The sequence below is a fragment of the Buteo buteo genome, chromosome 1 (assembly GCF_964188355.1).
Source record: "Buteo buteo chromosome 1, bButBut1.hap1.1, whole genome shotgun sequence".
Classification (NCBI taxonomy): Eukaryota; Metazoa; Chordata; class Aves; order Accipitriformes; family Accipitridae; genus Buteo; species Buteo buteo.
In genome coordinates, this window is record NC_134171.1 from 84,928,805 (window position 1) to 84,956,279 (window position 27,475).

A 27,475-nucleotide genomic window follows, 5' to 3' on the forward strand; every position below is an offset into this window, starting at 1 on the left:
TCTGTGCTCCCTTGCCCATAATTATTTTCCTGGGCAGGATTATAATAGACTGTACATAAAAATAAACCCCTTGCCCCAACCACAGTAACTTCAATTAGCACAGTGACTTCTCATTTTTAAATTACCGTCCAAGTAACATCATCGCAGGCAGTGTGGAGTTTTTCATATTTGATTTATTCCACACGATTTCTAGACAACATGTTCTGCACTTGGATTTCCTCCCTCTCTCAGTATTTATCTTGTTATCTGCAAAAGCCAAACGTAGCTGAGGCAAAACAGAGATACCATGTAAAAAAACCCAGATTAATAAAGGAAGGCAATTAATGGTGCACAAATTGGATTTTATTTACACCTCTACAGTTGGAGCTTTAATATTCAGCATGACTCAACCAGACAGGATCCGATAGCTGGCTCCCGTACACCACGCTGGGGCCAGGCTGTACCAGAACTGCATCTGTGGGAAGGCTGCCAACCCAAACCTGCCACGGCTGTGAGGTTCAACCTCTCTCACTGAACACTTCGCATTTCCATCTTCACATACACAACACAGCAAGTAACACAGAATCATTTTTTTCAACAACAAACACAGAGGTGCCTTCCATGACCTAATCAAGCAGACACAACAGTATGTAGTGAGAGTTCTTACTTTGCAGTTCAGAGATACTTCAGAGGTAAATTCCCTCTTATGTTTAAGAGCTAAGTAGCTATTGAGTGGGAGGGTTTCCCATTTATATTTTTCTAACTGTAGGTCAAAGCTTAAGCAAGTCAGGCATCTACCAATCCAAAGCCAGTGAGATTTCAGGTCTCTCTTGCACAGTTGTTTTTTTGTGGTGGTTTTTTTTTTTTTTTTTTCTTTTTTAAGATAAGTGAAAAGCCTAACTGCAATCTTAGATGCATACATACCTTTTGCCACTTATCTCTACTGAAAAGCTTCCTGCTAATATAATTCAACATTTCTCTAATAGAAGGAAAACCGTATACCTAATTTTCATATTTTCTGTACAATTAACACATTGGTTATTGCAATATTTTCCTTATATCCTAGACTTTTGTTAAAGGTTTGGAAATTAGCAGGATTTCAAGCCTTGTGCTTTTCAAAGGATCTTTTTCTCTGTCTTAAGTTTCAAGCTAGATTCAGCATCTGCCTTTTGGGGGATCTAGTGCTTCTTATTTGATGGTTCCCAACTTGTATTCCAGCGCTGTAGAGGAGCAGGTTCAATTTCGGTTGCATAATTACCGAGACAAACTTCAGCTCTTGGAACACCTGTGCTTTAAGTGCTCTTCAGTCACGGCACATTCAAGCAAACATACTGACTTTCCTTTGGCAAAGGCGGTGTGTGGGGTATTCGCAACAGGCCATTCACATCAAACAGTCGTCTCTGTTTTTTTAACAGTTTGACTATGAAGGTGCTGGCATATCATACTCTTCTCTTTTAGGTACCTGAGATAAAGAGAGAGAGAGAATGCATTTAAGTAGCACAGAATCCTGCAAAAATTCAACCCAAATTCTAACGTGCTAGTTGAATGGCTGAAGAGAGTTGTAATTAAACCTTTTCTGACAGAAAATAGCAATTGCTATTTATTTTTTTCTTTAGATTTCCTGGCCACTTTGATTCAAAGTGATTATCAGACAGTCATTTGACAACAGATCCACAGCTGGCATAGACTTTCATTGCTTTTGACCTCAGGACTCATAAACAAGTTCAGAATAGAAACGGTGCATTTCTGACTTGTACCTGTTGTGCATTTTAAGCCACCATCAAAATAACTCATGCCATTTATCAGAAGTGAAGTTTTAAAGGGACATTAAAAATTTGGCACTAATCTAGCTTAAATGGTATGCTACCTAAATAGTACCACAGTATGCACTGCATTTATACTTTCTGAGGAAATATATACAGCAAGTAGAAACTGAGGAACCAGTCTAAAGCTCAGAAGAGAAACCAAGTAAATGGAAGAGAGCCTGAGGGTCCAAATATTCTGTAAAGACCCCCCCGAGCGTACGTAGTCAGTATTTATTCTGGAATCTTTAACAGCAACAGCACATCTGGATATGCAGAAAATAGAAAAGATTATAAATCCCACCAAGTTTCCCAGCAGTAGACACAGCACAGTGTTCTAACTGCTCTCTGCCACGTAAATGCATTCACCTCTTGAGCCAACCCATAACTGTAAATATTCTCCTGGCCTCAAAGTGACCCCACTCATTTTACTTTTATTTACCTCGCAATTGTCTGTTCAATCTCTTGTTGTTCTTCTTCATTTATTCTGTGCAGAATCGATTCCAAAAAGGAAAGATTAAATTGAATATACTGAGCAACCTGTCAAGAAGACAACAAGAAATACACATGAGCAACCATGCTAATTCAGAAAAATACCATGAACTATTAGAATTTATGATATACGTACGTCACTGCTTATCTCTTCCACATCCCTGTCCATGAGAAAAAACTTGGCAATCTTCTCCGAAGGCCCCTGCAAGAGTCTATGCAGTAAGGGAACATCTCCACTCCTCAGCTGCTTCTTCTCTGACATGTACAAGAAATGTCATGGATGCACAGAACATACAACAGTGCCTTTAGATACCTCATGCAATCAGCAGTCTTTTTTCTTGACAAACACCCTGTTTTGACTTACATGCAATTTTTAGATGCCTAGCAAGTCTCTAATACATATTTGCAGGAGGATGTCACACCTAACTTACACTGTGCATTTTTAAAGAAATTGGTAGATGCAACACAAAGGAGTTTCAATTTAGGTAGCCAAGTAAGCACTTAAGGTACTGATCCCAGGCCCATTAGCTTGACCATGACTCCCTAAAACAGAGTCTACTTCATAGTTTTCAAACATTATTTCAACTTTGTATTTTGACATTTAAGGTATGTGCCTATCAGTTCTCTCTCCCATTCTCTCAGGTATTCCTTTTAATAAAGATCAAATTTCTTTTTTCCTGAAAAAAATAGAATAGACTGTGTTGCAGAAGTAACCATTTTCCACTGAAAAATGACTACTTTTAACTAGGCATCTGCAATCCAGGACTACCATCCAAAACTGTCAATTAACATATGCCATAACACTACCAGTGGGAGCCTGGCATCTCATGGTTACAGTACAGCTCTGCAGAACAAGAGTTAGAGCAGAAAAGCATCTTAAACACAACCTCTAAATACAGGAAAAACAAAAGCCTGTTTAGCCGAACCAGCCATACTGGCAGCACACTGAAAGCACCCAGAAGACAACTACTCAGGTTTTCCTCTCTGTCAGAGGACGACACATCTCTAAGGGGTCTCCAGAAAAGCCAAAATGCCACACCACACTCACACGGTCCAAACAAAGACCGATGCCTGTAATGAATCCTGTCATTGCCAAGTTAAGCGGTCTGCACACACACACAGAGGATAATTAGAGATGAAGTGATCACGCAGCAGTGTCTGGCTTACCTCCGGATGCATGGATAATATAAAGTGCAAATTCATGTGGGCTGTTTTCTATCTGTTAAAGGCAAACAAAAAAGTCTATTCAGACTGACCGATACCCTCTCCTAGCATTTCACAATCAGCAGATATTCTCCGTACTTCTCAACTCAGATATTAGGTCAAAGTCTGAGACTGGGATCCTGTCTGGGGAAAATACTGGATTTGGAAAAGATGGAAAGCTATGCTGCCACGTTCATTGTCCCTGTACCCCACTACTTCATGACTGCATACATTACCGTATTGCCCAAATCAGTAACACACCATCTTAGACAACACCAGATCTTTCCCATCTCGATTCCTTGTAGCACCCTTAACTACGTCACACAACTTTCTTTTCAGGTGACCTGCATGTTTGCGAAGAGAATTACCATTAGGGTAAAACCCTGTGATCTCTTCCTATCTACTTGCCTGCACAACCACATTCAGAAAATAGCAGCCCTTCTGAATGCTTCTTTTTCAACTTTTTCTCTACAATTTCACAACCTGCTCTGTAACTCCATTCCTTATGTTATCATTCATAGAAGCCAACTTCTCCTTTTACTATTACGCTACCCAGTCTTACTAACCATATGAAGTAATACTGCAACAGCAAAGTCTCTGGACAAGTTAAATGTCTCTAGAGAAGCTAAATGGAGAATTATCAAAAATTGTACACTAAGAAGGTACATAGAATAAAGATATTGGAGAAACATACAGCACCAATGGTAAACATATTTCTGACCATGTGTAATCATGTTAATGGAAGATGGTACCAAAGAAAGGAGGGAAGGAAAAAAAAAAGGTAGTTTCAGACAGTACGGCACTGATCTCGAGCAGTAGCTTTAACTCTGACTTTCTGGAGCTTTCTGTGTGCCTGGATCTAAGAGAATGCATCATCCCCCAGACCCTCGGGCTAGAAGAAAATTCCCTACCGTTTTAAGCAAAATACAATTACCAGGGGCCGTCACTAGAGGGAAGCACTGCCACGTGCATTAAACAAACATGCTTCACCTCTGCTCAGAAATGCTGAAAGTACAGCAGCGTTTTCCCCTCCTGCGTGTGAGTTGATAGAGAAGCGGTTCTGTAGTTCTTCCTTCACGGCACACCATACACCCAACAGAACTTTTCTAGACTCACAGAGCCGTGAAACATTTGTAAAATAAAACCAACCCATTCCTTAAAAGCAGCCCACGTGGGTTTTTTTTCTATGCTCTATTCTACACACTATCCTCTCTCACTTATTTCCTGCATTTCACACAGCACTATGTGACATGCTCAAGCTAGCATTTCTAGAACACGGCTGCACTTGCTTCTGCAAACATGCAGAATTACCTTAAACTTCCGAAGCAATTGTTCTATTACTTGTCTTGTTCTCATCTGGCTGTTTATTCTTATTTTGGTTTCTGATCCGAAAGCTGGAGTGAAAACTGATGTCTGGGAACAAAAAGAGCAGCAAAAGGGCATGAGGATGAGGACTGCTGTACTCAATGGTTGGCACTCAAAAGGACGTAAACGTGCACAGCTCTGGGGCAAAGCAAGCTGTCAGGTATGCTGCCACTGTTGCCATAAAGCAAAGGGCAGGCAGTGTCCTCAGGAGAGCCCCCCGGTACATAGGACCACTGTGGAACCCCCCAGGCAGCAGCCGTGCACGCTTGAAACCCACCTTTGGGAGCAGACCCCAAAAGCGGACCCCAGGGGTTGAGCCCAGGGGCCAGTGACACTGGCCCAGCCACGCAGGGGGACCAGTGTGGAGTGTCCCTGTTGGCTATGGGGGTGCAGGGGACTCCAGAAGCTTGCTGGACTTTTTTCTCTGTCCCATTACCCAGCCTCAGGCGATCTAAGACAAGCAGAACCATTCATACCTCATAGTTGTAGAAGTGGCCATTAATCGAAAACCTGTGAGTTTCTACTTCTGTCCTCGCTATCATGGGGAACTTGGTCCTCTTCCGCACGGCTGCGGCATTGCTGCCGGCCCTGGGCAGGGTAGCACAATCATGTTCCTGCTCGCTCTTGGACTTCAGAGTGCAGCTTTTGTAACATGAATAACCTGGACAAAATGAAACCGCATCAGTGTATTGTACAGCTGCTCTACCTTCCTTGCCAACACCCCCACAGGAAGGAGGCTCTTGGTGGAGGGATTTTTTTTTATCATTATTTAATTATATTTTGGGTGGGTGGAGGGAGTGCAAGGGGAGCAAGGCATAGGCATACAATGCAGAGCAATAGGCTATCTGCAGTGGCCACAGTTCGCTATTTTGTTTACTTCTTGGGAATGATTTCTTTGGTGAAAGCACAGCCCGTTAGCACTGTCTGTTTGAAAAGTTACCAGCACCTCAGTGTCTTCACTAACCAGTCATACGTCAGTGTTTCACTAGCATGTAATAGGTGTTAAACAGAGAGAGAAAAAAAGATTTCCCTTTACTGGCAGGAAAGGCCTAATATGTCAAATTATTTTTGCACAGTCACAGAACAAAGAATTTTTAGTGAACATAAGAGCACCGACACTAACTTTTCTCAAGGTTTGGCTTTTCTTCAGTAGATTTCAATGTCTCCCCGCTAATATGATGTAGGTCATCAAATTCTCCCCAGCGTGTCATTCCCCTGAAATATCAAACATATATTTATAGTTTATTCTATAATGAGGATGACTCCTCATTGCCTCAGTGATTTCAATTTAACCTGTAGCCAGGCTTCATGTAATGTGTTCCTATCGCCATTCAAAACTTCATATAACATGACTACAGAATTCAATGTAGTATATGAATACAGTAATTTTAGTTTATTTCATTATAAAATAGTAAAATGTGGTATGACAAGGGATCCCAAACGTAACACAACCCTATTTAGAGCATGTTGAACATTAACCATGATGTCCCTTAAATAATTTGCAGTAATTCTTTATCTATTCTATAGCAATGCCCCAGAGCATGCACATGGGGTACGAGGCAGGCATACGGAAAGCATACACATATTATGGTTCAAATAGTCGCAGGGTGCATCCTATCTGGGGACATGAAAGATTACGTGACCATACTAGCCCCTTGTGCTATCCAAACCAGTTCTGCGTGAGAGGAATTCAATCCAGCCTGTTTTAAAACCCAACTTTTTTTATGCCAGTATTTCCATAATTCATTGCATAAACTCTCTAGCAGAAAGTCTTTGGGGCCAGTTACTGCTCTGACTGAGAATAAACCAATTCGTAGGATAAAAATTAAAAATTCATTTCCTATCTATATATTCAAAACAATATTCAACTAACTCCAAAGAACATGCCAAACAACGATCTCAGTTGCGTTCCATGCATTTAAAAAGTTCATTTAAGATCAAACAGTCAAGCTGCTCTGCATACCTTAAAGCATGTCAGGGCAGCTTCACATTTCTGTGATCATGAATTAATATTTACTTTAAGATTCACATCTCCAACAGTCCTACCTTTTTAAGAAACAAAAGGCAAAGCACAACTTGAACTGCCAGACTGCACACTATCCTACAGGCCACAAGCACCCCTTACCAGTAGACCTGGTCAAGGTACAGAGAACCAGGTTTGCCTTAGACTCGAGTTCTTTGCTGGTTACTCCCATCAGGTTACATCCCTTAATTGCAACAGCAACAGATAGGGAGGAAGACTTTCCCCACAGCTGCAGTGATGGTAGAATTAAATCCACAAATCAAACATGTACCACATGCAGTCTAAGACAACGGATAATTAGGAAAACGAGCTCTGAAATACAGAATTTATCCAGGAGTCATTCAGGGTAAACATTGCCTCAGCTTCCGTATGACACCTAAAACTCAGCTTCAGCTCATCAGATACAATTCACAATTCACCAACCTAGGCTTGCGAAACACATGATTGAAACAGAAAGAAGAAATACTCTAAGAACCTAAAACTGTTTTTAAAGATATGGCAAATCTAGCAGGAGTCAGATCAGCACAGTGCACTCAGATAAGAAGTATCATAGACAACAGCCTGAAGGAGCAGCTGATCTGTGTGTATTTCTAAGGGGTTTTAACATTAGATTTTGCACACATAAAGCCAGTATTTATTACCTGGCTTGAGCTTTGCGCTGGGAAGCAACTATTTCACATCTGAAGTACCTGGGAAGGTAACCTGCGATAAACAATCACTTAGTACTAACCTGACAGCTTTTTGCTTCATGCTGTAGAGCATACGCCAACATGAGGTCTTTCAAGGACTACTGGCATTTTGAGGTGTACATATATGCATGGGGAAGGGGGGCGTTTTTTGTAAATTTTTATATATATACATTTCCCAGTACTTGCGTGGCGATACTCAGTATAAACAAGAGCAGCCTCCCTCACTTTCTCACCTGTTCTTAAGCTGAAAGCCAGACAAAGATGGAACAAAGATGCTACAAAGATGCATCTTTCTGCCCAGCAGCAGCTGTTGAAAGTCCACACCAGTTACACTGGGCACACAATACTGCTGTGCAAGTGACCACCATGGCCTTTGTGGAATCTGGGATATACAACCAGCCATATCCACTGAAGTCACCTATGAGCTCTCTTGAATTACTAGCTTGCCTCCTTCTTATGGAAGTTACCTTTTACTAGGGAACAAACCCACGTTCTCTGTTGACTTCAAGGTTACAAAAGAGGGTATCTGCTTCTCATCCTGAATTTTTAATCGGATAGGATGTCGGACTCCCCAAAATATGGACAAGATGCCTTCAATAAATGGTTTGCTTCCTTCTTGCTGGGAAAAAAAAAAAAGGAATAAGGAGTGCTGCATAATAACCAAGTAATAATAATTGAATCCCCCTCAAAGTAACAGGAATACAATGAAATCACTGAGGCCGACACAGCCCTGGAACAGGTCACCTAGAGAGGCTGTGTAATCTCCATACTTAAGATATTTCCAAAACAGCTAGCTAAAGCTGCAGCTGACCTGATCTTGTGTCAGCATTACTCTAACTGACCAGGACGATTTACAACCAACATGTCCATAATCCCATACTATTACGAGTCAAATCCTATTTGTTCTATTTGGATGTAAACCAGGGTGCTAAGAAGGTGGCAAAGGGGAAGATTGGGTGCTGGTAAAGGAGGAAGCAGCAGTTAATGAAATCATCCTTGTTGATGCAAAGCACTGCATCAGTTCAAAAGCTGTTAACGGTCTCCATTCTTGCTGACATAGAACACTATCACCGCAGAATGAACTGGGACAGAGAAGTGAGACCTTCCCATTTCCAGACCATTTTTGCCCACAATTGCTCTAATGTCCCTTTTGGGTCTTGATAGCAGACAAACGACACAAACACAGCTTGGGAGGAACAGGAAGTTCAGACTTCCAGACCAGGGACTCTCTGGCACAAGACACACGATTCATGCTTTCATTCGTCCTTCAGCTCCACAGGCCCTTTGGTCTCCACAGAGAATGCATTCCTGGGGCTATGCTTACAAGCATTCTCTCTGTACTAAAGGTTCACATTCGAGGAGAGACTTAGTCTCTCCTTGACCCAAGTGACAGCAGTCCTGCCATTATCCACGGCAGATTCAAGCTGAAGGGGCAAGGGGGAGCTGCACCCCATACAAATATTTGCAGTACTACTTACTCCCTGCCAGCTAACAACGTAAGACTGGAGAGGTCAACCCAAAGAATGATTTCTTACGATACACTAAGGAATGGGATGGCAAGGAGATCCCACTGCTAAAAATCTGAAACTCCCACTTGTCTGAACATAATTATTTCTGCTCTCTTCTCCTTATAGCATTTGACTCTAGCACTTGCTGTAGTGTTTTTATTAGTGATATATTCTAATATACTAACACACAACAAGTATCCTACACTGTTCAGTCTAGCTGCATTAAACATCAGCACCCATTAGTGCTTTTCCTACTATCACACTGTGCTTTTTGTATTATTTTTACAGAGATCCTTACCTGGTTATGTGACAGTTGCAGATTTTCTTGATCAGAATAGTAAGAGTTATAAGTCTTCAGAAGAGAACTGAGCTGCTCTCTAGAATAAAAGATCACAGTGAAAAGAATAATTAACATCTCTATCACTGTAAAAATCCAGATGCTAAGTGGCAGGGTAACACCCTGCAGTGTTAACCACTGCATCTCTGTACAGGTTTGTTAATGATTAATACATCATTTTCCAGGTGTAAAATTTTGTCAGGATACTAGGTTGCTTGTAAGTTGCTTCTTTGAAGACCTGATACATAGAGGAAATGAATTAGTCACAGTCTGATGTGACATTAGTAACACTGCCCCAGAGTAACTTGTACTTTGGACTTCTGTTGTAGTCTTAAGGGGGAAGCAAACAGGAACAACACTCCCATGCACCAATGCTGCAGATCATTTTAGTTGGGTTACAATTTGTTTTCTGTCCATAATGGTTTCCATTGGGTTTTTATATTTCTTCAGATACTCTTCTTATTTCGGAATATCTACAGTATGCCTAGACAAAACATTTCAGTTACCTTCTGCTTGAAACATAACAGCTTTGCACTAAGTCTTTGCTCGGCAGAGAAAGGATGGTGATGAAGAGAACCTCTGTCAACAAGCAAGGATTATAAGCCTGCCCATCATCTCAGACTTCAAACAGAAATTCATGATGCAATTAAAAAAAAAAAAAAGGCAGCGTAACATTCTGCTTTGAAAACACTGTGTGAAGGCAGGAAGGCAATGTGAGGCACGCCAGTGATAATGATGTTGGAAACTTAACATTAAAGAACCACCACCAGAGATAACTATGCCTGTCACCATCCTTGATAAACTCGCAACACTGCAGGAGAACAGGGTTTCAGAAAAAGTTTCAAGTTTTATGGCATTCCAAAATAACCAAATTAGAGCTACTGCACATCCCAGTTTCTAGGCCACAGCCACCTCCTCCACCCTTTGGCAACTTGGTCTGCAAAGAACTTTAGCTACTGGATTTTAACTATGGGATTTCCAAACCTCCTGGGAAATTTCAGCAGAGACTGGGCTACTCAACATCCTGGATACCTGAGCAGCCTGTGGGTGTACAGACAGCACTTGTGCAGCATCCCAGCTGGGTTAAAGTCACAGTGCAGGGCAAGGCCAGCTCTCCGCCGACAGCCGGTGCAAACGCCGCTCCCACCTGAGCTAACAGCAGCAGTGATGTGGACAGCCCACACAGACCTTGTAAATGGGTAAGGAGCAATAAATGCCACATTGCACAAACACAGGCTGGGGGATGATTGCTTCAGCACCAGCGCTGTGGAAAAGCACCTTGCAATTACTGCTAAGCAGCTGCTGATCCCACGACAGTAGTGCCAGGCTCTCGTGAAGGCAAAAAGCAAGTTGCAGCTCAGGTTAAGGAGGACCGAAAAAAGACAGAATTAAGTGATACGTATTTCAGGACCATCAAGAATTAAATGCTCTTCCCCACACCAATGAAACACCAAAGATGATTTAGACTGTAATTCAAGAAAGCAATTTCCACCAGCAGAGATAATTAAGCATGGGAAACAATTGCATGGAATTGTATGAATTCTTCCTCACAGACAATCTTTAAGCACTGAGATGACAAATGATCCAGATGCTTTTATGTACTGTCTTACAGTGGTGAGTAAAGACACCAAGTTTGTTTCTAAATAGTGTCTATTATTTCCATTTTTTCATCTAGTATGAGATACTCTAACAGCTGAACCACAGGCAAAACAGACAGCATTTGCAAACTCTTCTCACAGTTAAGTTCCACAAGACCTACTGAAACTACTTTAAGACCCACGTACTATCAGAAGTGCTATTACAACTCCTATGCCAATTTTAAGAAACAAAACCACCCCTCCAAAAGCCCCCCAAACAACCAGACACAAACAAAAAGTCACCAAAACCAAACAAAAGCAAAACCCCTCCCCAAAACCAAAACCAAAAATTGACTTCCAGCACCATCATTGAAAAACAAATTACACACGGGAATGACACTCAGTGGAAACTACATTTTAATATTTCAACACTCAGAGTTCACCAAGAACATAGAAGAAGTAACATTGGAGACACAGGAATATATGGACCCAGACTATATGCTAAGTATTACACACTACCTTCTCAGAAAGATACATTTAGATAAGAACTCTACAGTGCAGCTTTGAGGCACTAGAAACACTAGCATGAGTAATTTCAGCAGAATTTTTAACATTTGTTTTCCTGTAACAGTCACAACACACCCATGTCGCAGAACACGAGGACATTATCAACAACAAGAGTGGCACCCTTATCAGAAATGACAAACCTAAGAGCCATCTCTCCCGTAGGAGTGGTATCAGCTTGTCCGTCACTGCAAAGGAGTTCAGAAAGTTATTTTCAGGGGTGAAATGAATATTATTTCACAGCATCTCTCTCTGATCAGATTGTGACTCAATTTACTCAAAGTGACTGTTTAAATGGCTACACAGTTGACTGTGCAACTTAAAAACTAAAAAAGTCAGTGTTGCTCAGGGGAACTCACCTTAGATACTAAGAAATTCCCAAGAAATCAGTGCAAAAGAATAGGAGAAGGATGAAAACACAAATCATTTTGGTTGGAAAGTGCTAGGTATGATTCCAAGTGTACCAAGCAGACAACAAAAATACCTTCTCCTGGGACTGTCATAGTCTTACTCCAGCAGCGTACACCCTCTTCTGTGGCTTATGACACACACGCTCTTCTTCCACCTTCAGCCTCCCCTGCCTACAGTCTCTCTAAGAGCTCAAAGCAAGCGCCTTAGACAGGATTGTGTTTCTCAGTCACCTCTGACCATTTTTACGTATCCAAAGCATCTGGACAACACAGTATCTCTTAATAACGCTGAGTAGAACTATATCATGACGTGAGTCTCTACATGGGATACATACTTGTAGCACCTGCCTCTTCCTTCGGGGTGAGGCAGGCAGACATCTGACACTGCAGAGTGCCCGAGCGGGACTGATGGATGCTGCTGCCTGAGAGCTCAACATTGAGACTGGTCAGCAGGAATGTGGCCTTTCCCCAGCCTGACATGCTGCAGAGGGAAGCGGGGGGAGCAGGGACACGAGTTAGTATGTATATCCTGTGTTTGGGACAGAGGGGCATGCAAACTGTGCAAGCGAAAAAATTTCCTCGGCATACCCTATCCCTCCCTTGCTCCACTTTATGAACTCAAGTGGGCAGCGTCCTGTTGCTTGGTGAGCCTTTTCCCATGGTGAGGAGGGAAAAGATAAACAGGGCTTTTACTCAGCAGGTAACATGAGGACACAGACTGCACCACTAAACTCATGAAGGTTAACTGCATTCCCTTCTAATGCTCTGGATGCAAATTATTTACTTTAACCTACTGCAACTCCCCCCAAAATATTTTGAAGTGGCTTTATCAACAGAGTACCTGACTCCAAAACAGCATTTCCAACATTTACTTCAAGTCACTTTGCTCCTCAATCCTAGTAATACAAGTGGTGAAAACCTTTCTTTCCATTGTGTTCAAATAGCTCATTGCAGGTTCTTTGTGTCCCATGAGCGATGAGGGATTGTATTCAGGTCATCCCACCCAAAGGGAAAGTTGTAACAGGTTTAGATATGAATCAGGTACAAGCGAAATTTGGATCATGTTGGCTAAAAGTAAGCAAGATGAAGCACACCTTGGCCTCGTACAGAGGCAAAATCCAGATGCAATGCAAAATTGACATGCAAGCAAGAGATACATAGTTTTGTTTGACATAAGTTGATAGACCTGCTGATACAGCTTGAGAGGAACTTTTTATACTTTGTAGCCCAATACCTTTGACAACCATTTTATTGACAGCTGTTATTTTGCAAGCTTTTTTTAGGTAGAAAGTTGGATACATCCGTACCCTGAAGGTAGATTATGAATACATAAGGACTTGGGCCACACTCTGAGGCCCTTCTATGACTCTTAGTCCATGTTGGCTATAAAAGCAAATAAAATCATAGGCTAAAACCACTAAGTGATGTGGTAAGGGTTATCTCTGAGGCAGATACCATTTCTCAGAGCAAGCTCTTCAGATTTTCACTTAGTTTCTTGCCTTGACTAGAAAAAGCTTCCCATTAACTTCCACAGAAGATCGCACACATAAATCTTGCAGGTTTCATTCTCACACTAGTGCAACCAACGGTGACAAACCACACAAGCAATTAGAAAAGCCCTGAGGAAGAGATTTAACAGCAGCTCACACTGACTTGTTTGTCCTTGTGTAGTGTAGACACTAGAAAAGAAAATCCCTCCTTACTTCTTTTAGGTCTGGAAAGAAGTAACACATGCACCATCCTACTAGTTCCAGAACTAGTCTTAGCATAACACAACTTCACTGCAAAGGCCCAAAGACTGCCCTAACCAAAAGGCAGACAGACATCTCTTCAGAGTTACACAGCCAGAAAAATCAGCAGCTGTCGTGTTGTGACAACAGCCAAATGCAGCCATTAATGGAAGCCAAAGCTAAATAACTGGTAGAACAACTTAGAGGCAAACCCCCCAAAGGTAAGGTTTACTGCAGATTGACCACTTCCTCCAGTAAAAAAGGCAGAATACAAGGCAGCTGGAGGGTCAAATGCTCCAGTGGCAAACCACAAGAGAGCCCAGATTGTGCTCACTTGAAAAGCTAACCCAGGACAATTCACCTGTGTCCTCTTCTTCCCCCAAGCTCTACACATTTATCTATGGATATGGATCCATGGATTGCAGTTATGCTTAAAGACACCGTAGTTCAGCCAGCCAAATAATCCTACGTGCTTTAGTTAGCCTTTTGATCCAGCCATTGTGCAACTCCCAAACAGCAGGCTTGCCACATGAGCAAGATTTGCACGATACAACTGGAAGAAGAGTAATGTAACAGCAGATTCAAGGTATAGATGAGGGACGATAGTCTAGAAATCGCATTGGAAGCAAGCTTGAGTGCATAGAGAATATGTTAGTGATTCTTGAAACGTTTGTTTGTTGGTTTTTTGTAAGGCAAAGGAACTTGAACAGTACTTAAAACCATGACTGTAATGCAGAAAGGCATCAACCAGAAACCACATTTCACCACGTGAAAAGCAAATATATAGGGGAATAAAAACCCAGAGACATTGTTTCATGTGGTACATGCCCAAAAGCTTTTGTATGCCAAATATATGAAAATTCACACCAATCAATTCCTTCTGACACTACTCCTGTCGAACAACAGTTACTTAACTTGCCATGATGTAAAAAAAATGCTGTTTAAATGAATTTAAAAAAAAAGTCACTTCCTAAAATATGCATTAGGTCCTTCACAAAGCTAGAGAATTACAATAGTTTAGAAAACATGCTTGCACATTACAACAGCCCTTGAAAAGGAAAACAGAACATTTCATTATTAGCATAAATTTACACATCTCCAGCTCTAGGTCCCAAATTAGTAGCAGTATAAAAGGAACAACTCTTTAGGAGAGGGCAGGGATGCATTTATTGCCTGTGTGCTTCAGGCAAAGTTCTGAAACCCTTCCTTAAAAACTGAGATATCAACAGCACTGCTCATGCCACATATAAAAGTATGAGGATTCAGATGCAAATACCTATCGCGGCGTGAGAAATTCTATCACAGGCCCCATCCCTGGGCAAGTTTACAGTTAGCTTCTTCCCACAGGAACATTAAGAGGGATGGAAATGAAGTGAGAAAAGAGCCCCCTCTTCCAGCTCCTGTGGTCTGGTCAACAAGGGAAAAATTAATCCCCTAAAAAGTGGATGGAGCTATATGCCAAGCAGCTCAGGGTTTATGGCGGCATTTGGAACAATCCCTAGCAGCCAGATTTAACTGTCAAAAAACATCCCACAAAATACAGTTTGAGTGTAATTGCAAGCTTTTTATAAGTAGGCTAAAGAACTACTTTCACTCACTACAGAATAGAGCTGGTAGCACAATTAAGTCTTTCTGCAAAGAAACCCTGCCATCTGGGGCTACAGACCAAACCCTGTGCCTCAGACAAGTAGAGCTCAGGTTAAACACTGGAACTCAAGTTCAGTTCCCATAGATTTCAAAGGTAGGAAGGTCTTCTTCCCTAATTCGGAATTTTATTTCACTATCCTCTAAAAGTGCTGCTCTACCTAATAAACAAAATCCACACACCAAAAGATTTAATGCTCTGTTCTTTGAAATCCATAGAAAGGACAACCTTGTTCTGTAGACACTTAACAGAAAGCAAGTTGTAGGAATTGCTGCTGCTACAGGCTCAGCTCTCTACAGAATCCTCTATTAATGAATAAATATGGAGTAACTTGAATGAAGGCAGCAAAGTCGTTAAATGTTTGCAGGTTCTTTAATAATTTACCTGGTTATGAACTTCTCCTCATTGATGGAAATAGAAGGTAGCTGCTGTGCTTTCATAGTCACTTTCTTCATTTATTCAGAAGAGATTAATCTAAACAAAAGGTTAAAAAAAATAATTATATCCACTAATGCCACTAAGAAAGACTAAATGCTAACAACAACAAAGCCTTAGTTTGCACAAGAGAAACAGGCTTCGACACTCAAGCTAAGGGCTAACTATACCATATTTTGACTACTTTGTATTTAGCCTTACTACCCAACTATCTCCCACCCCTAGTAAAAAAGCCATAAGTCATTCCCACCAAGTATATCACAGTACCTTAAATCCCAATTACTACATATGCCAGGACCTTCTCAAGTAGATTTAGGGCTACTCTACCACTCCATGATTACACTTCACTTGCTAGTACACCAAGGCTGCAAACCATTTACTGGTTAGGATTCATTTGTTAATCATGGATAGAGCATTGCCCAGGGTCACCAAAAAAATAAGTGACTCAGCAAACCACCCTTAACCAGGTTCGTAAAACTAGACAAGAGAAGGAGAAGTGTTGATCATTGGCAGTGTCCTGCAGCACACAAAGAAAGCAGCTGAGATATTAAAGAGAGAACAAGGCTATAATTATAGTGATGTAGCAATATAATTTACAGATCTCCATGTAGCGATTCCAGCACGTTGTGTAGGCAACAAGCCAGACCCATGAGACTCCAACAATGCATTCTTCAATAAGCTTAATTATGCAGTCTTGGCTGCTTTCATTCCCCCTCAGGTACTAGAAGAAAAGGCAGACTGAAGAAAGTAACTGAAGAGACTCAGAGACTCAAGACTGACAACTGATACTGCACTAAAAAAAACCCCTTAGTGTCAGCCCAAGAAGTGGCATCACACACATGGGGGGAAAAAATGAATCCCACAGAAAGCAGTAAAATCTCCAAAGACTGCATTGGAACTTGATTATTCCACTTCTTTTCCTCTCTTATTTGGGCATGACGACAGAGGAATTTGCCTAACAGCACTTGACGTCCGCTCTCCCTTACACCAGGAGATTGACTCGAGTCTGATTTCAGACAGCACGGAACAGAGCCTGATCCAAGACATCTGAAAAGTAGCTTCTCTACACTACTAATGACAAGTAGCCTTCAGAACATCAATTTAGAAAATAAATTCAAGCTTGAAAAGTCCATTGCTAGCTAAAGAGTAAGTGCCTAGCTTCCTTGCAAATGATACTGCACTACTGAGCTGCTTTTTTAGAAGTTAGATAAAGTTTCATTGTCACGAATGAATGACTTCTAAAATATATGTGTATATATATGTGGACAAACAAGAAGTTTTGCATAAAAATACATTACCATCACCCTACAAAACATATAAGAAGTTATTTCACAACTTCTAAACCCACGGTGCCCTACCAAAATGAGCTTTATGTGAGCAGCTGGGGTTGCTAACAGTGCTTGATCAGTAGCTCACTGAAAAGAGTGGGAAGGATCCCACACACCCTTTGTCCTTTGCGTGATATCCATCAAGCCAAAAGCATACCTGAAAGCCAAATAAGCCCAGGGACTTCTGCAGAGACGTGAGTTCATATACAAGGAAGAGATTGCTGTACGCCAGTAAAATCGCATTCTTCCTTTGCCCCTGAAATGAGTTCAGTAACCATTGGCCACACCTTGAAATCTGATTTTATGTGATTTACTAATACCTTCAACTGAATCACCTACCAATGCCAATGTAACTTCAGAACAATTTTAAAAGATGCAGAGGAGTTGATGTACATTTGCAGTTGATGAACTGCATATACACTTAAGCTTCCTCCTATCTGTCAGGAAACAACATGTTAAGAATAGCATTTAGCCAAGTCACCACTATTAAACATAGAGCAACGACTCTAGCACCGCTTCATTGCTTGTGGTGGCATTCTTTTCAATAGAGTTTGACCTTAAAATGATTCATAGGAAAGAAAAAGCTGATCTCTACAGATTGAGAGAAGTGATCTTTAAGAGGAAAAAAAAAAAAAAAAGATTGTCCATGAACTACTTGTTCTGTTACACAGCAAATGGCTCTTACTGTATTATTTGCCTTAAAAACCTTGAGCATATCTTAATTCAGCTGGACGCCATTGAAATGCTGACAATGAAACAAACTGGAAGAGTAGTTGGTGATGGGAACAATTCTTCACCAACACCTCCCCCTTTTCTTTTGCTCGCCGCCTGATTACCCCAGGCAAAGACTGGCCTTTTCTCCTATAGCTGGCACAGAAGCACAAAAAACGTTCACTACATTTTCCTCAGTTATGTGACCAGTTCTGCTTATCAGGCTCGTACAAAACATTTCCACAGCTCCGGCTCACCCTAGAGATAAAACACTTCACCATGTACCCTTCTCGTAGGTGCATTTTGGCTACACACATCTTGCAGCCCTTATTTTTAGTTAACCCTGAAGCCTGTGGGTTGAGAACATGCAGTGACTTCCCCACCACAATTATCTGACAGCACAAATGAGAGTATATTTACACTGGCACTCCATAAATGCACAAAGCTGTCACATTTTCTATCACCTTGTGGTATTTTATTGTTTTCCATGTCATTTCTCTGGTTCTTTTGAGGAAGCAAACAAGAGAAATGCAATGTGTTTTCTCCATTGTTCCCTTTGATTTGAACTAACAAAAGGGTGCTAGTTTTCCAGCTCTACCAACAATATATGGTTATGGCCATCTACTCAAAGCTGTCTCCTGACTCGCTTGGTGTCAGACAGGAGTCTTCATCATTACGTTAAACTAGACTAGAACCACACAAGTCCCTCAGATACGCAAGACTTTGAAAATGGGACCTTGGCTGGACTAACCTCCTGGCCTGAGACTTAACTAAGAAGAAACTTCATACTTGGAGGAAGAGTGACTGAAGCCTAAAATACTTTTGGAAGGAAACAAAAGAAGCAGAAGGGAAAGACAGGAGTAAATGAGAAGTGGGGCAGAAGCAAAGTGAGCAACCGTAGAGGAAAACTGCAACTATTGGAGAAGTCTAGGGAAAGGAAAGAGAAGAAAAACCACTGCACAATCCCAAAGCTGCAAAAGGGTCAAGTCACATCAGGGCACACGACATCTCACAAAGGTTGTGAACTTTACTGTTCTGTAAGATTTGTATCTTACCTGAAATGTTTTTTTCCAAGAAAGAGTCAAAGGATTAGTGGACAGGCAGATGAGAAGGCTTGTTTAATTTTTTTAAGTACAGTGATCTTTAGGCTATTTGTTTAAGGGGGCAGAATAGGGACAGGACAGTGGAGAAATGACAAAGCAAAGGTAAGAGCAAACAGCCATGCAGATTTTTACTCAAGGATAAAAGGAGGCAACTATAGAGGAGAACTGGAAGGAGAGGGACACCCGACATCCAGACTTGAACCACAGAGGAGCAGCAAAGCAGCATTTTAATTTGTACGTAACAGCCTAAACGTGCTTTTTGGCACATCCATATATTACGATGGGGACTGCAGAGCGAGCAATGTGCTATGCAGAACTCCTACCAGTGTTAAGAAAAACAAAAAACCCAAACCTCCCCAAAGATTTCTAGGTATTTTGATTCAGTGCTTCCCAGAGCTGTTCCAAAACCACAGGAAGCCAGGATGGGGTAAAGCTTCTCGGTTTCTTGTATAGAAACCACAAGGCTCAGCTGTCTATTAACTTACCTATTAACAACATATACATCTAACATTTTGTACAGCACAAAGAGCTTTGCACTGTATGCACAATAACACATATACATAAGTAATTTTCTAAACTCCAAAATGTCTGGTATTTAGTGAAATTTCAGACCACGATCTGTTTCTATAAAAATGAGTTTAGGATTTATTCACATATATAAGACATTCGGTATCGGCAGAATAATTTTACTAGTCTTTACCTAGTCACTAGCAGTCATTATATGAACCTTCATGTTGGGTTTTTTTTGTTTGTTTTTTTAAGTTAGACATCTTCATCACCAAAGCAAAGGTATAATCAAAAGAAAGTACTTATTCCAAACACTTGCATTTTCCTCACCGAAAACAAGTTATGTTTTTTTTCTTTGTCTTGCAGACTTGTTTACGCTTTAGTTTAAAAAATGAACTGCTACAGTACAGAGCAATAACAACGCTACTTGAATACAAAACACACTGTAACCCCTGTGCTCAGGCAGGTTCAGAATGGGCTTTGATAACTGAAACCAAAATGAAATTGGTATTTATTTGAGAATATGGCCCCTTAACTTTGAGTCAAAGGAAGGGACAGAGAAGCTCCCTCCCCTCACACAATCATGATAGAGCCAGAGTTGCACCAAATCCATTTCAAACAATAAGTAATCCATTATTAGGAAAAGAAGTTACTTTCTATTTCAGGTAGCTTAGGAAAGATAGCTTTTACCCGCCAAAAAGAACAGACAAGGTCACTGACGTAACTTTTTAAATCACACCGACAACTGAACGAAGGGCAGCAAATGCTTATGCCCATGTACACACTGCGCACCAGCACTACCTATTATCTGCCCATTTTAATCACAACTCTGACTCACGCAAGCCACCTTGAGATTTAGGAACTTTTTTGATGAGAATTTCTGACCGAACATTTCTCTTTCCCTCCAGCACCCTAATTACCCAAAAGGAATTTGACTCGAGTTCTGGGTGACTGCGAAGGACCTTGCTTTCTACTGACACTGCAGGTTACACAGCAAGCAGAAGAACAGCTCCAGCTTTACATTTCACTTACCTGTGCATAGGATCAGAGAAAAAGCAGCAGAGAAGGAGTTTCACATACCTTTCACTGAGCCCTGGAAGAGGCATGACAGCATTGCACTGGCTGACAGCTACCTCTGCTACTTCACGGAACCACAGAGCTGTTAATTACTATTTGGCTTTACAAACTGGGAGTGCTGGAAACCCGGGACACTCCCCACAGCTCAGTGCATGTCGGGAATATTTACCTACCCACTTTCCTTCCTCCAAGCTGCTGACAGGAGCCCTCCCTTAGTCACAGTTACACCTACGGGGAGGCTCCAGTTAACACTTTAATCACTAACTTTATAATGAGAGGTAACCTGCTGACTCTTAGTAATCATTTGCTGACAGGGCACACCCTTAAACATCCTGTGCTGAAAGCACTGTTACTCTTTAACCTCTTGTCTTGTCTGTTTTCTAATTCATAGGGTAAAGTCATTTTTCCTTCTCCAGATGTATGCCAATCTTTAGTGTTTGGTGGAATAACTCATACATACAATCACATCATGCCTAAGTATAGATATGTGGATTTCTAACATCATGACAGAAATTGTGACAACACAGCTTAATCACTTAATCACATACAGCTGTGTATTCAATTTTTCACTTAACAGTACAATAGCCTTATGAATATTACTCATTGGGCAACAGTTGTGTCTGTAAGAGAGAAAACATCGCTGCTCAGCTTAATTGCTCAGTAGCTAATCATATAAGCAGATGTTTAAGCTGTAAAAAATATTTGAACCAAGACACGCCTTCCAAATTCCTGCTGATTGCCTATCCACTTATAGCAAGCAATTTATTCACAAGATCAAGCCTAAAGAGGCCACAGAGAGAGGAGCATGAAAAATACTGAGCCTGAATTTGTCCTCATACCCATCTTATTACACTATGACTTATATCAACTTACTTCTGCTTTATATAATTTTATGTTAGGGAGAGGCAGAACAGACCCATAAATATTTGATTCCTGATCACATCATTATCCTGTGGTGTACTGCTCTTAAGCTAGACTCACTGCCGTACACACAAGACAATATACGTGATATTTGGGATTACATTTTATGCTGCAGTTTTCTATCTCTGCACCTGAAAAATACTTAAATAAGGATTTCATTGCTATATATTGAGAAATCTCTCAAAACACAGGAAGGAGGAGTCAACATACAAGATTTTCACTCTATTCACAACAGCACAGAATCTCCATGCTGTGGTGGGCTTGGAGCTTCACACCAAGCTCAACCTGTGGAGCTGCTCCATCTCTTCTGTAATAGTTTAACACAAATCCACGTAACTTCCCAACTTGTTTAAAACCAGAAGTTTGATTTTTCCTGCCACAGCTTGAGACACTTGAGCATTCTGCCTGATGTTCTCAGATCAGAGAGCTAGAGCAGAGAGCGAGCACAACCTGGCACCTTCAAGTCTCTAAACCAAGATAAGACCAAATCTCTCTGATTCTGACAAGTATGCCACCCTGGTAGAGACACTTCCACCATAAAGCTGATAGGCACCAGGAGGTATCCGAGTATTTTTAGAACAGAAGACCACATCATTAACATGCAACAGGGCAAAGTAATGTTAACCCTTCAGTGTAACTCAAGCTTCATCCTGACTCCAAACTTATAAGGTTTTGTTTGAGTTTTTTTAAGATTAATTAAAGTTTTTAGGGATAGCTTTTTTAAGTTTATAAGCAAGTTTTGAAAATCCAATGCTTAAATTACTTGGACTCATGCAAAGATGTCTCAGGAAGAAATTAATACAATAAAGCTGTAATAAAGGACAATTGTAATAAAGGACTATAGTTCTCATTTCCAGGTGGGTTGATTTTTACATTGGCTTGGTGAACATGGCTCACATTTGTTTCTAGTTTTCACTCTCACACTTGAACTACTCCTAGCGATGGCCTAGTTCTGATCTCATTTGAGTCATACACAATTACCTGATAAGTACTTTGCAGAGACTGGTCAGTGCAGACTAGGAATAGGTATCACATGGCGGGGGGCGGTAGTGAGGATGTCTTTAAGGCCACGTAGCAGGAATTCATTTACTGTGAACTCCAAGAAGAAGAATGCTTCTATTCCTTTCATAGGAAAGTAAATAATCAATGCACAGAGAGCATTATTTTTTTCATCTTTCAGAATAAACGTGATTTATATGCCCTGGAAACGTAAAAACAAGTGACAACTTGGTTATACTATTTCACCTCTTAAATAAAAGGGTAACAATGACCTCTCTAGAACAGGCAGGGAACGCCATGATCCTTGAGTCTTTAATGGCTGTGTTACATTTCTGGCTCCTTGCATGACTGATATTCAAATAATTTTAAGTTAATATATAATTGGAAGTTGGAGTTCAGTTGTTTAATAACCTGGCCTCAAATCATTAACAAACAGAATGCTAAAGTTAGCACAACATCTCAAATGGGAAAAACAAAAAGATTCCTGTTCTGTTTTGGTAGTACACAATCATAATAAGCAGGATGGCCATGGCAAGATCATACACGCATGCTGGACTTCAGTGGAAGTGTATTCATAAACACAACTGGATACACATGAGCTAGCAACAGATTTCTCTGCTTTATAGAGAGAAGGAAAATCCCTAATATTGTTTGCAAACAGCTGTTTCTGGACAACTTCAGATCACTAACTCAAAACAGAAAATTCTTATTGAACTTTCTGAACTAGTGACTGCAATGTGAAGGCAGAGGCTCAACAGACACGTTCTGAAATTAACATAAAACGAGTGATCAGTTCTCTCCTTTATATTACAGACATTACCAGGAGATGGCACTGATAATAGCAACAAATCAAGGAATTTAAAACAACTGGATTTACCCTGCAGAGGGCCTCCCATTCTTGAGCAAGATTATTTTCTGTCATCACACCAAAGTGCCAACAGCAATACTTGTGTACCAGGACACATTTTGCAGACACATCTGATAAGCATGGAAAACAGAAACTAGGAAACAAATTATTCGCTCAGATAATTAAATATGCAATGCACACATCCACTACAATGCCTTATAATCTATCACGGGCCATAAACGCTTACACGCACAGCATTTTGTGAATTTTGGAGGCCATAAGTTTTTAAGGAAGAAAAAAGAAGCAGACCTGATGTATGCAGCAGCACATACACTAAACACTAAGGGTTTGGACATCATTTAAAGGGCTGGAACTTGCCAGATACTGACCTTGGCCTGCATGGAAAGCAATATGCAGATACCACTATCTTTATCCTCACGAGCTGCTGTTAGAGGGGCAGGTCTTACCTAAGCATCTGAAACACCATTAGTCATGCATCATGGCTTGGCATTGATTATATACACCCATTAAATCATCTACTTGATATTATAGAACTTTATAAAGCCATACAAGGATTTTCATTGCCTGGAGCTACAAAATATTATAAAGGGCGAAACCAAAAGGAACTGCCCTGTCCAAAAGAGCTACAGTCATACAACTTCTCACTCCCATTAAAGCTCAACCAGAAGTAAAATCAACTCACCACACCCAGCCAACTTACACGGCACTTGTAAGCCCTAACTACTCCACACTCAAGGTTTCCAGACCCAGATTTTCGTCAAATCCAAGGTTTTCTATAAAACATCCCTTCTTCAAGTTTCTTTCTGCATGTTACTCTATATCTACACTCTTCTGTCTTCAAAATACAAGAACCCTGGTCTACCTTTCTTTTGAGACCTACAATCAAGACTTCTGCCATTCCCACCCACAAAAACCAGGCCCTAACCTTCCTCCCGTTTGCATTATAGGATCCTCAGGTCACTCCTCTGTAATGGTCAATTGAGAGTCATGTGACTGTAGCACCTTTTCTTTCCAGTTTTCCTATTTCCAATATGCTAATGATTCTTCTTTAAATATTTCCTTCTTAAGGCAGTTGAGTCATAATGTGGACTGTCTCCTATTTTCTATGCCTTTTAAAAATACCACTCCAGTACTCTCCACAATCAAACAGTCATACTAGATCTAAATTAGAGTTTTGGGGAAACTTCAAATCTTAATTCTGACTTGAAGCTACTACCATTGTTCCTGTGAAGGCGTATCAAACCTGCTGCAGTTAGAACTGCCTTTGGAAAACAACCAGTTGTTTTTTCCTGTTACTTCCATGCTTGCCTTTAGATTGCATACACATGGGAAGATTCGATTTGGAATGTGCTCTATGACTATTTGAGCAGGGACAATCATTGTACTCAAGTTTTCCCCATTCTCCTCATCCTAGGATGTCCCAAATCATAAAGCAACCTTCAGCAATAACCCTAATTCCAATATATTTTGCTTCACAGACATATGTATGCAAGTCCATATTTTCCCCACGAACTCAGTGAAGAAACGGGAAATGTCTTGGCTCCACTGAAGATCAGTCCTGGAGTCACATTATAAATACATGAACATTATACAAAAAAGTCTCGCAGTAATCAATCTGAGTTGAATTTCTAATTAATACAGTGCAAATCAGACATTGTCCTCCTGACTTTGCTGCAGTACATGGCACTGTGTAATGAAATGATTAAGTATCTCTAGCATACGGTCTGCAACACTGTCCTATGCCCTGTTGAACATGCCTGCATGTTACTGAATTTGGGGGGATCTGGGAGGCTGTTTACTGTCATGCTGTCAGTGTTTGCTACCCTACTCGTCAGACTTTCAAAGAGATTAACTTTTTTTCCTCAGAATTTCATCTTCTGAAAATTTACACAGTTCCAGATCCTGTGATACTCTGAGCACACACAAGTCTGTGGCAAATTTCAGAGAAGAGCTCAGCAGCAATTTTTTTGTGTGTGTAAACTGCAAGATGTATTTGAAAGAAAAGTCTGAAATAAACGGCGCTTCAGGAGTGTCACTATTATATAGTGTACTACCAAAATGCCTTTAACAGTCCCTTCCAACCCAAACCATTCCGTGATTCTATAGCTACTATGCTACAATAAATATTTCTGCTTCATAGCAATTGATGCTGACTCATAATTATGAAGCAAAAACCTCTTAATGTTAAATTAGCTTAATGATAGGCTGGATATGGGCTAAAGAGCGCTCATGTAAATACCTTGCCATTGTCTATGTAAACACTTCAGTGGTTAAATCAAGTAGCCCAGATTTCTAGATATCATTCTCTTCACACTTGCCAACAGAAAGTACAATTTTTTCACACAATACTCTGCTTTGGGTCACTAAATGGCGGTCACTTTAAGAAAGAATGATGACCTATGTTAGGCAGCATTGCTAGAATTTACAGGCTTCAAGAAAATGGTGAGGATGAGAGAGGATGTGGAGTCTGTATTTAGCAGATGTTTTATTGAGATTGAGATTATAAAGCCATTTTAGTAAAGAATGTGTGACACAAAACTATCTGACATCTCCACCATATTTTACATGGCTGTAATTTACTGGACCAAGTTTCCCGATGGCATAAAATGATGAAACTCCATCAATACTGAAGGAAAATAGCCTTTTAGCGTACATAGTGTCATTAGGGGACCTAGGAGACTGAATCACAAGTCACCTAGCAAGAGCTCAGCTCCTATAACGTATTCTCCTATCAGGTGCCCAGATAAACAGTATGAAGAGCACGCTCACACTTATGCCACCTCACTTACTCTAGCATCCATTCTAGAAGAAAATCAGATTTCCTTAAAGAGCGATTACACGCCAGAGCTTCTCCTGTACACATGAGAACATAGTTTGTCCTTACTGAAATAACTTTCAGTCATCCTTACATATGTAACTCTTTGTGGAATAAAAGCGTTCAGGTTGAAAAGGAATAGCGTGAGAAACAGTACTCTCTCATTTTTGCTCTGTGATTACGAAGTGAGGAATCAGAAGCTGGTGGGCATGGGGGGAATGCAGGGCAATTGCAGCCCGCCTCTGTGTCTGAGCAGCCCACGCTCCTTTGCTCACAGTTGCTGCACAGTGCAGACATTCTTCACATTGTGTCCCTGTGGCTCTGCATGGCATACGGTTCTTAATTGTATGCTGCTAAGCACAAATAACTTGAGTGATACATCAAACTGCTGGGAAGCTAGCATAAAACCAGCAACATCTGAGACTTAAAAACATTGCCATAATGAATATTGACTGCGTAAGCAAGTAACATCCCTGAAGCACATCATAAAAATTGTTCAGAAAGAGAACTGACTTTCTAATTTTTGTACTGCATGAGATATCTAGACAGTAGAGCAGACGATCTATAAGCATCCATGGCATTTATTTATTAATTTGCTCTTGAAAATCTCACACGAGCACAGCAAGCACTGCGAAGGGGAAAGCGCAAAGCAAAACAGATGGGGCTGACTCACTGAGGTTCTGCCTTGGGTTTGTCAGTTTGAAGAGACCTCTGCAACTCCTCAGTTCTCTCTAAAAAAGTTCACCCTCTGACACTGGGATACTCCTCAACTCTGCTCAGTCTTCTTGCTGAAAATCACCCCATAGACACTGCAACTGCTTGCTGCGGATCACTCCTATCCTTCCATAAAGCTGCTTTTTTTGTTACAATATCAAATAACACCTTTGGGCATTCAGCTGTCTAGCATATTTCTACCAGGAGTAAATACATTTATATACTTACTGTGTCATATTCATACTCTTCTCCTGAGCGTCTGATTGTATGGATCACATTTTTCTTCTCATTCAGCTATCCAAGGCCCACACTCTTGTGAATAGGGTCCTAAAGCACAGTGAGCACTGCGTGCTATGGGTGTCAGCTCAATGGCAGAGGCGGTGGTATTTCAGTAGCACTGGATGAAACAATAGTGTCTCTAACTTCGAAGGGCTAAATCTTCTCAGTGCTTGGCTAACACATTTACAACCTACGCTAGGTTTCATGGGAATTAACAAGGCTAAAATTTGATCTCACCATTGAAGACATCTGAATATCTTTCTGGTCTAGAATTGCTTTGGAAAACCAAAGCCAGATGAGAATGGAGGCATACAGAACACAGCGGTATATAAAATCACTATCTGATTTGGCCTATGAGTTCTGCCTGTTTCTGTGTAAGGCAACATAAACAAGT

General features: G+C 40.8%; 1 protein-coding gene across 4 annotated transcripts; it reads right to left on the reverse strand.

Annotated features, from left to right (window-relative positions):
* On the reverse strand, positions 1-27,244 carry RASSF6 (Ras association domain family member 6). Of its 4 annotated transcripts, none has more exons than XM_075039465.1 (11): positions 27,031-27,146; positions 15,709-15,798; positions 9,360-9,438; positions 8,021-8,172; positions 5,965-6,056; positions 5,318-5,502; positions 4,788-4,889; positions 3,441-3,492; positions 2,410-2,528; positions 2,224-2,321; positions 1-1,441 (listed from the first exon to the last, which is right to left on the reverse strand). In XM_075039465.1, exons 2-11 carry the CDS (start codon positions 15,777-15,779, stop codon positions 1,366-1,368), a joined length of 1,026 nt encoding a protein of 341 aa, XP_074895566.1. In that variant the 5' UTR covers positions 15,780-15,798; positions 27,031-27,146; the 3' UTR covers positions 1-1,365. The 4 variants fall into 4 exon arrangements, with proteins under 4 accessions (XP_074895566.1, XP_074895558.1, XP_074895572.1 ...); XM_075039457.1 differs by lacking the exon at positions 27,031-27,146 and adding an exon at positions 20,489-20,589; XM_075039471.1 differs by lacking the exon at positions 15,709-15,798 and having other exon boundaries at positions 27,031-27,244.
* Between the last annotated feature and the right edge of the window lie 231 nt (positions 27,245-27,475).